At 34.1% G+C, this 10,862-nt stretch overlaps 1 protein-coding gene across 8 annotated transcripts; it reads right to left on the reverse strand.

Annotated features, from left to right (window-relative positions):
* Positions 1-833: 833 nt before the first annotated feature.
* On the reverse strand, positions 834-9,593 carry LOC105170727 (protein-tyrosine sulfotransferase). Of its 8 annotated transcripts, none has more exons than XR_848516.3 (14): positions 9,293-9,592; positions 9,036-9,135; positions 8,314-8,485; positions 8,091-8,162; positions 6,742-7,030; positions 5,640-5,780; positions 3,548-3,652; positions 3,304-3,448; positions 2,843-2,889; positions 2,690-2,758; positions 2,463-2,582; positions 2,213-2,347; positions 1,314-1,396; positions 834-1,209 (listed from the first exon to the last, which is right to left on the reverse strand). XR_848516.3 is itself a non-coding variant. In XM_011091622.3 (14 exons), the coding sequence occupies exons 2-14, from the start codon at positions 9,091-9,093 to the stop codon at positions 1,166-1,168; spliced, it is 1,485 nt and encodes a 494-aa protein (XP_011089924.1). In that variant the 5' UTR covers positions 9,094-9,135; positions 9,293-9,592; the 3' UTR covers positions 834-1,165. The 8 variants fall into 8 exon arrangements, 7 of the variants coding, with proteins under 7 accessions (XP_011089924.1, XP_011089923.1, XP_011089921.1 ...); XM_011091622.3 differs by having other exon boundaries at positions 1,314-1,401; XM_011091621.3 differs by having other exon boundaries at positions 834-1,401; positions 8,109-8,162; positions 9,293-9,593.
* Between the last annotated feature and the right edge of the window lie 1,269 nt (positions 9,594-10,862).

Raw genomic sequence — 10,862 nt, forward strand, 5'->3', positions numbered from 1 at the left:
TAAAAATTGAAAAATTAAGCCCCTTTCCATTCATTTCTGACTTCCTCAATGCAGAGCATCGTATGTAGTTGCTGGCATTTGCTTTTTTATTTTCTCTTGGATTTGAGGGCTGAAATTTTATAATCCACAAAATAATTCATCATCATGCTTGTTGATTTTTTCAACTTCTAAACATTGCCTTTTAAACTCATTATAATTCAGGTCACTTGGTAAAACTAATTCTTTAATACACAATATATGCATCATGTATGACACTATAGATGTAAATGAAAATATATAGTTGTACTCTATATAATTCAAACTACTTTGAAATCAAACAATCATACCTGTGACCAAGCAATTCAATTGGTTCTCCAATATGACCCTATTGATCTATCTCTTCTTCTTTTCTTTTTCTTTTCTTTTTTAAATAAAATTAAGAAAGTAGGGATGACACTCTAAAACATGTCAAAAGCCATTATGTATTCACTTGTGTGGAGAAAATCAATACACAAGTCAAGATATGCGTTTTAATCCCAACAAACGTCAGTAAGGATTTTATTATGAGTGTGCACATTTGATCTAAATCACAGGGCTACAACGTTTGGTGGTCGATAAGGCAATTGTAGTAAGAGAAATGCCAGGATCAAACTTGATCCCAACCCAAATCTTCTCTAGTGTGTTCTTTTCATCAAGTTTAACACAAACTCTAAATCAACAACATCAAACTATGTCAAATTGCTTTGCTATATGTGATCTCTAAAACTATTTACTTGCAGGAATATAGTTTTACTACCCTGTATGCGGCTCCACATGTCACTACAACTATTTGCAGAAATGACTCACACAAGAGGAATCCAACAAAACAAGACTATTCTTTTTCCTATGATGATAAAAATGTTGCACCAAATCAATTTCTTACAATCAACAACCCCTCGTGGCAAAAATCATTGAGATCACACATGAATAGCATGTCAAAAGTGTCCTCGCTGGTAAAGAATTTTACTGATGCTCCTGGTTGGGATACCAAATCTGTATTCCAATTTAAAGGGGCTAGTACTAGCTCTGCATTTTCGACGCCTAAACTGGAAAAACTTGCTACCTTCATATATGTTTTTGGACGTGTTTGGGTAGAATGAGTGAGTGGAGTCTCAGCAGAGCAGTCCAGCATCGTAGCTCATGAGGCTCAGTTATCTCTTGAATTTATGCACCTTCTACAATGACATTCCTCTGTGGTTGTGAATTTATACATATGTGATAAAACACAGACAATTTAGTTTTTGATTGTCTTCTTGCGTTTGGGAAAACAGAGATGTAGAGAAGCAAGAAGAGACCAGTGGTGGCTACGGAGAGGGATTTCCAATAATGGGGACTGCAGCTGTTGGAATATGTGCTGTTAGGGAGGGTGCTGCTCGGCCTGTCCTGCAATCAGTAGCATTAAAAGGAGGATTATCTAGAGACATGCTTTGATGTCTTTCAAAGAGCGGCAACAAGAGAACTAAAATAAATATCATTGACCAGGTTCGACATGTTAATCACCTACACCAACCAATCATGAAGTAAATTTTTATTCTAAGTTTAATGACAAGTGGATTAACAGCTTTAAACTAAGAATGGAAAACACAACCAGAGTGTGTGTGAAGTTCTAGTATCCACTGTTTTAAGAAACGTTGAAATGTGGCTAGTTATAGCTAACTAATTCATTTGGAGAAAATTTGAAAGTCGAAGTGCTCAACACTTGAATTGACACATAACTCGGGGTATGAGATCTAAAAGTTTAGACAAGCAGTAATGTGCTTGAACTTTCTAATTAAGCAGTTATGCTACTATGTTTAACATGGTAAGAAAAGACAAAAGCAACTTCCCGAATTCGAGAAAAAACTGAATTTGAACTATCTACTGCAAACACAATCCTTATTTTATAGGATGGAAAGAGGGTTGATAGCCAACAAGACAGAATTGATTGTCTATAATCAAGAAACACAAACTCCACTAGGTCGCACAGTATATGTTATGAGAGAGTCCGAATGAACTGGCCCTAGTTCAGGGAACACAACTGTCCTGATCATCTTGATTAAATGTTCTGTCATTTTTCCAACTCTAAGAAGTATTCTATTAAAAATTACATGACTGCAGCTTTGCGTACGAAGCTCCAAAAATTGTACAGGCCCAAACATGCAATAAGATAAAATTTAAGTCTGGATATAAGTTACAGGAAGACATGTGAACTTACAGCATAAACTACACTCTGCATTGCATGTTCCTGTTGCTTCTTGAATATGTTTTTAGCATAAGTATAGAGCTCCATGTCTAGGCTGTTCAGTGATGCAATCTCCTGGATAATTGGTTCAGGAACCTGGTGGCGAGCCTGAAAATACTCAAAGGTAGCAATATTAGCAGTGATGAGAGCATAATCATAACGAGCCAATAATTGCCCAGCAAATTCATTGTCTGGACCAGATACCAATTTAAGATATGCATACATCTTTCGTAAAATTTGCTGGAGAAATTTGCTTCAGAGAATTAATACGCCGCTGTGCTTGGGCTTTCCGTAAGGTTGAAATACAGGACGCATATGCTTCCATAAGTTTAGCAGCAGTCGACTGATAAAAGAGGGACCTTACTTTAAAAAAATGAAGCAAATAGAGGACATAGGCAAGAAGGCAACATCAAGTATATATATAAAAATAAGAGAATGTCGTGGGCAAACATTTTCACGTGATGCTTCATCCTTGTTAATTGATGAAACGTTCTTCAGCATTTGATAAGTGTTTTTCCCCTGTAATTTAGCAAAACAAGGCACTCTCTTTCACGTAATTCCGTTGTCAAGTCACATTAAGATGAAATCTTATCAGCTTCTTACTTGATAATTCGCATCAGATCTCATAACGGTGTGCAAGGAACTCTTTTCTGCAAACATACAGCACATGGTCAAGGAAAATTATTACTTCCATCGCATTTAAGGTTATGCGTATTGAAATTCAAGATGAATTACTTCAAAACTGAGTTCTGTCCTCAGAACTAGCAGGCAGAAGCAATTTAAGGATAGTAACTAGAATCATGCAAAGAAGTAAACTGAATATGAAATAATCCAGCAAATTATGGAAAGACTCATGGTGAGATATACTAAATAGTTGCCTAACAACTAAGATGTCGAAGAAAACATACGATTTTTCAGATAAAGCAAAATAATACTGTAATGTTGTAATATCAAACTAATTGACACCCAGAATTCATCAATTCCCAAACCTGTAGAGATAATTTCTGAATGTCTTACTAGTTTAAATAAATAAAGAGACAGACTAATTACTTTACATTACTAACCTAAGTCATCAGTACCCACATCCGTACTGGAGCTTGAGGTAGTGTGCTTAGATATCACCTGCTCACCTACCACATTGGCAAACATGGTGGCTGATCCTCTATGGTTCTCAGTAAGTCCAACATAAAGCATATTGTCCAACCTCTTCTGCAACATTTACAATGATCTACCATGATTCAAGGCAAAATGAAGATGGAGATGCACATAATTAAGATTGGCATGCTTAGGGAGACTTTCTCCAGCTACCTTGGCAACTTCAAGAACATATCCACCAAGGGTCTGATATCTAAGTACACAATGGCGCACTTCATGGGATTCCGCAAAATAGGAGTAGTTCGTGAGACCTGCAATCTGAGAATTTGGAGACTAAAAAGTTCACATTACAGATATAAGGTCTGAGAAAAGATAGAAGATAAAAAAGAAATGCATTCGTACTATCATTTCCAGAATTAGTTGTTTTATATGTAACCAATACGTAATTTTGATCCCTTTGGATCTAGATTTACAATTCTAGAATTGGAGAATAAGATAATATTTTCTGCTGATATAAAGTGCTCAAAATATCTTCTTTAGATCACTTGTCTCCTAACTTTATACAATAATTCCGTGCCCCCTAATATTGCTTGTGAATATTTTCTCCTAATAATGTCCCAACTTCAACCCCGGATCACATACCACCCAATCTTATCAGTATTTCTTGTAATCAGTGGACGACTTACTAATCTCACAAGATGCATGTTGGGGTTTGATTGATTGATTACTTGTGCATCAGTCATCTTCTGAAATGCATACTTTATCTTATTCCCAGAGGTCTGAACATGTAACTCATTCCACATTCCTTCTCGCATGATATTTGTGACACTACCATATCACATAAGTATGACTCCGGCTGTGAAACCCCCAAAATCTGGAAAAAGCATCATAGTCAAACTTTCGGTTAGGAATTGCAACGTCTTCAGAGGCTACTCCACCTCAGAGAAACTACAGTTCTCACTTTTATGCAGCTGTGTTCCATACTAGTGATATTCTCAAAAGCTATGACCCCCCCTCCAATACTCTAGGTTCATAAAGTTGCTTACATGTAGTGGATGACAATATGTGGCTATATGCTAACTGACCTATTCCTTTCTCCAACAACTTATCTATGGAGATGCAAATATGATTACCTTTAGCAAGGATATTGGCTCATCCATATCTTGAAGCATTAACACTGAAACACCCAAGTATTCTCCTATGTTTGTTGACTTTGCTCCAAATTTCAATGCAGCTGATTCCAAGTTAATAGAGCACCGAGAAAGAGAAAATATAATGAGAAGCTTTTTGTGTTTCGATTGAATCTATTCCATGCTCAGTAAAAACCCAGGCAATCCGACAAAGGAGCAAGTCAATGAAACTAGTTGTGTATTTTGCAAGAGAAGGTAATCACTCTCAGAACAAACTTTCCAGAGTCTGCTCAGATATTTTGATTCTAAATGAGCTTTAAGGTGAGATCTACTATCTCCACTCATTCATTTATTTCTAAGAAAATGTCTGAGTGCATTCAACTGCCACCTATCGTCATTCATAAGGGGAGTAACCTCCGAATGATGCCTCCAGATAATTTCCTTTTCAAGTTACTCATGATCAAGATGGGAAAGTTGAGGATCTATAGCATGGTTTGCAAATCACTTTATTGTTGTATTCAACAAGCAAAGAATAACACAGCGACATATTTTGCAGGACATTTTGAAGTCCTGCAGATCCAAGATTCCATTGCTGTAAGCAGAGCATCATAAACATACAAGTACTAACAAAATCATAAAGACAGTAATTGCTGAAAACAAACAGAGCGGGCGTTAGCAACCGTTTGAAATCAGCACTTATATTTATTGCAGAAAATAAATTAAAAATAGTGTTTTTTATACAGTTTTTGAACGGTTCAAATTAACTAGGTTTAATCCAAAAGTTACAAGCAACTTCTACACCTTATTTGTAACATTGTAAATATTAAGCCATTTCCCCAAACACTCCAACTTCAACTTTTTTTCCACTTTTCACCTTTGTTTTCAAACACCCTCACTACGTGTATTACCTTTGTTTTCAAACACACTCACTACGTGTAACTTACAACATTCTCTATAACATACTCTCACAATAAACGTAGAAGCTATTACAAACACTCCGATAGTAAAGATAGCTGACAGAAGTCATAAATATAATTTTTGTTCTTCATTCTTCTTAAAGAAAAGCAAAAAAAGCGTTAGCAAAGGATCTATTCTTAAAGCATGCCTTTGCAACACCAGATATAATATTGAAACAATCATGGAAAATAAGAATCACTTAAAGGACCCTACAATACCTGGAAGGTGGCCCCATTGTGGATAATATCCCGAGCAATAGAGTCATTAATGTACTCATGTAGAGGCATCAATATGTCTTCCATATCATATGGGTTACTGGCTTCTAAATGAGATTGCCCTCTAAGTTTCCTAGCATCCCTCTGGCACAAGATATCGAACTGATTGTAAGATAGTATATCTAATACACAGACAAAGACCATGCAGTGATGTCAATATTCCAGAGTGAGAGGGCAGAAGAAGATTTCAAATCTTAACTACTACGATACAAATTGGTGTTTGTAATAACAATCTTATTTTCCACCTACAACCGTAACCATATAGGAACAGCCGTCCATCACGAACTACATAATTCAAAGAATTATTTCAATCAAAAGTCGCAGAGATATGATCAATATTAACATGACAAAATTCAGCATTCAATAAAAGGAATAGAGAAATTGTGAGGAAACATATGAAATCATACTATTATTAATGCTTGAAGCTTGAAGCACAAATAGGGGGCACCTGATGAACTCTAGGAAATAAATTCACCTTAAATTTCCAAACAATTTATAATAAGTCTGACATAAGGTAGCATACCATTTCATCTATAAAACCACATTGCCTGATGGAAGGGGAACTGTTTAAAAAAGGATGCAGTTCGAGTAACATCACAGGAGTATCTATTCAAGCATCATATAGTCATCTAATTTGTCTTCATAATACTAGAATTAGGAATATAGAAATGGATAGATAATCATGAAGTACAGCATCGATGGTGATAAAATAGGCTCTTATTCTGGAAGAGCCATTACATGATCAACCAAAAATCAGAAAATGTCTAACGAAACCACAAACTGGAAATATATAACGAGGTTAAAGAGAAGTAGAATCTCCAAAAAGCACACTAAAGAAGAATGGAAAAGCACAATTCACATAATGCAGATTGTTACTGATTAAGGTCTGACATTTGTATAATTGCCCTTGTTAGTATACAGATTAGGAAAAATGGCAATAATAATATGTCACAGCCAAATGTTGGAATTCATATGCATCAGTTTGTTCCACAAGCATTTGAATAGAGATATCACATGAGAAAATCACTGAAATTGTTGGGCATACTCGAGCAAATAGATCTTCTATCATCCAAGGAACCAAATATTTCCATGGCCAGACATCCATTGTGCTCACTATAGATGCGTTACGGCGCTTGTATTGGGCCATTCTTGCCACAGATGTTAAGTTAGGATGAACCAAAAACCTAGCAGCAACTTCAACTGAAAATTCGTAGGTGCTAAACACACGATCAATGGGGTCTCTAAGTATTGTCACCACTGAAGTCTTCTCACTGGGAAGTTTGGAGATCATGCTATAATCGTCATGGGTACTTAGTAACCGGCAGTGTGGTTTTCTGAGCAAAAGAGAAAATAACATATTTTAGACAGCTCCAGAAAAATTCACAGAAATAGCTATTCTACCGTCCATTTTGCCTATATATTATAGTTACAGATAGCACATAGTGCACACTTATTGACGATTAAAAGAGGACAGAACTGAAAGCAAACATGTTGAATGAATAATGAAGTAACAACAGGAAAGAACTAGAACAATGAGATTATATGTGGCCATTTGATCAGTTTTTATCATTTTTCTCTATCCTTTTTTGACACAAAAAGGTAATATTAATAATACAATAGTTACAGCAATTGGTAACTTCTCCATTGACCTCAAGTAACTAGTTCGCAAACAAGTTAACCTCAATTTTAAAAACTCAATAACTAATTCCAAACAAGTTGTTAACCCTAATTCCTCAAATGCAAAGAAGTATAGTAATCACTAAAATGCTAAACCGCAATAGACTGCAGCCGAGCATATTCAAACTTTTGGATAATTTTCCTATTTTTCTCATATGGTAATAGCCACCCATCACTAGACTTTGGAGCTTTTTTCTGCCAAAAAATATTTGGCAACAACTGAATATTCGATTATCAGTACCCAAGTACGCATATGTATCTGCAACCATCGATATATGCTCCTTATAACATGACCTCAAATTGTTTCTAAAGTATGTATATGCAAACACACACCAATGGAGTGAACTCATCAAGATTGATATCTGCTATGGGCAGAACCTGAAAATTGGCTACTGGGATCAGTAACTCTCATAACTATGTCATGCCTCTAAATTATAAACATTTACGCCTTATATGTGTTTCCTTTTGCATTATCATAAAGATGTTTCTAGGGTGGAACTCACTGCATAACATTTTGTAATTTAAGAAAATAAATTGATATTATTATCTTTTTGTTCTTTATTCAAGCTATGTTTGTCAACCTGACAAGCCTATCTTCGTCGATGTTTTGAATATTTGAGTGGAGTCAAAACAGGAAAAGTCACACACAAAGCAAAGAAAAAAAACACATTGATAGAAGACTTCTCATGCAGTAACAGTCTAGACAATTATAAATACCTTGGATTTAATCTTAACTTATCATAGGACCGTGGACATTCCTGGGATTTTGAGTACAACTTCTTCAAGAAACTGCGACAAATGAGGAAAAAAAGAAGAAAAGCAACAAAGGGATTGGTAGGTACATGTAATAAAGTATATTATAATAATTCCATGTGTGAGGTTTTGTTTCCTCTCTTTGAGGGTGACAGGTTTACCACAAGTTTTGTAATATCAAAGTTACCAATAGAAGTATGTGCGTCCTCCTGTTCGAGGTATGTGTAGGAAGAAGAGCAAGTCCCTCAATGCATGCTTATCATCTTTAACTTCAGAAACAAGGGAAGAGGATGCCCACTTCTTGACGGCATATTCACATTGCATATAATTTCTGGAAAATGCCTTTATTGGTACAGGAACTGAGAAGAGGAACCAAACGATCAAATGCCATAAAAAGCAATTTGCCATCTTGGTTGTACAAAGACATGCAGAAACAAGCACAAACCCATAATCTATCATATACAGATGTCAAACTTGTCTTTTAGAATATTGTACCCCTGCTCCATACATAAATCACCAAAAATATCCTTCCCATGGTGAAGCATTAGTGCATGCAAATAAGGTAGAAAATATCACATAGTATGCAAAGAATGCTTGTATGTAAGTCATTAATTAGTCCTTCCCACTTACCTTGCAATCCACTTCATCATTGATATCACTAAATAAAGCTACTACAATACTAATCAGCAGTCAACCTTAAACAAAATTCTCCTCTCTTTATCCCCTTGCCAACAATGGAATTGAATGCAAAGAGAGAAACTTCCACAAGTAAAAAAAATTCACCTAGTAGCCTAAAGCAGAAAGAGCACTAATCATGAATGGTACATAAATTCTTAATGTCAAAAAGCAAAAAGAAAAAGAAAAAGAAAAAGAAAAACTAAAACTGACCCTTCTCAAAAGGAAACGTACCAGATAGAAGCAGCACGAATATCAGCCCCAACTTTAAACAGAGTATCATGCACCTCATTCCCACCTCTCCTATCAAAAATCAGCCAAAACAACCGCCAGACTGGAAATGGCAAAATAGAATCCTCGTCACTATCAATCCACAAAATTCAAGCGTTCACAACATTTCAGTCGTCTGAATAGCATGAACCGTAAAATCCCATTTATGGAACAGAAATGCATAAGAAAAACCAGTTAGATACTAAAAACATATGGCTTACATGAACAGAGTATCGAAACCTCGTGCTCATAAATTCCTCCAAACCGTGCCGGACGCACTACACGATCAGACGAAGGGGGTCCGCCGCCCCTTTCTCTCCGTTCACCTTCTCCGATCAGCGAGGTTTCCAGGCCTAACACTCTAGAACTCCGATCTAGTTTCGGCCAAATCACCAAAAAATTGTAAATTATTTCACAGTTCATGGGATTTGAGGAGAGAAACCATAAATGATTTTTTATCAATTAAATTTTATTTCAATAAATTTGACAAAGCTTTTACAAATTTCAACCGGACAAGAAAATTCTTACTCAAATTAATTAATTATATAATAAATATAAAACATTTTATAAATATTTTTAAGTATGTAATAAATATATTATATAATATAATTTATTTGAATTTAATTAAATTCAATTTGAATTATTTTTTTTTTATCACCACAAGTGTTTATATGAGTCTATCAATTGTTTTATATTAGTTACTTGATTGGAGTATAATTTAGACATTGACCGATTCAATCAAATTTGATTTTATTAAAAAACACTCATAATCAAATGGACGTTAATGGTTGATATGACAAGTGTTTATAAGAATAATTAGTATTTTACACATATTATATAATTAGTGTATAGTTCAATCAATTTTAATTTGTATAAGAATATTTTTTATTATCAAATTGTCCTTTGAATTTATACCATGACAAGTGTTGGTACACTCCAATAAGTATTTTTATGGTTGATATACAATCAAATGTGCAATTTAGACATTAGTCGATTCAGCAAAATTTAATTTGAATAAAAAATTTAAATAGACTTAAATTAAGTGGATCGAATGTAAATAACAACAATGTGCTATAAACACATCACATGACAAGTATTTTACGAATTAAACATTATTTTTGCACTTACTATGAAGTTAATGCACAATTCCAACGTTGGTTGACTCCGCAAAGCTGATTTGAATGGAAAAAAATTGATTATTATCAAATTGACAAAAATAAAGTGAATTGAATGTAAATGACAAAATTGTCCTAAATTATATAGTTTAGAGCCTGATAAGATTCAATGAAATCTGATTTAAATAAAAAAAATTTAAATTTCCTTTTTGCCAAATGGACGTTATAAAGTTGACAAAATGCAAAAGACAAAATTATCCTAGCAAAAAATGTATAAAAAAGGTATTAAAAAATTGCAAATTCGTTTTTAAAAATAAAAATTGATTAACCCAACATATTTAGAAAAGATCAATTTTAAACATATAAATATTAAAAAATATGATTCTATATTAATGTTGAGAGAGATAAATCTTAACAATAGTGAGTTATTATTCTAATTTACAGTAAGTATTTATTTATTTTAGTAGTAGTTGTTAATTAGTTATAAAATTTTGATACTGTTAATTCCGTATATTAAGTATTATAACTATCAGTAATTAAAATTATAGTATAATTATGTCGATTTACTTAAAAAAATAGAAATATAGAACAAAAACTTGGGTTGAGATAGTTGGAAACTTGGAGTGATGATACCATATTTATTTATGTATTTTCTTTTTCAAAAGAAGAATATGGG

Source organism: Sesamum indicum, linkage group LG9 (assembly GCF_026168435.1).
Source record: "Sesamum indicum cultivar Baizhima isolate 11 linkage group LG9, ASM2616843v1, whole genome shotgun sequence".
Lineage (NCBI taxonomy): Eukaryota > Viridiplantae > Streptophyta > Magnoliopsida > Lamiales > Pedaliaceae > Sesamum > Sesamum indicum.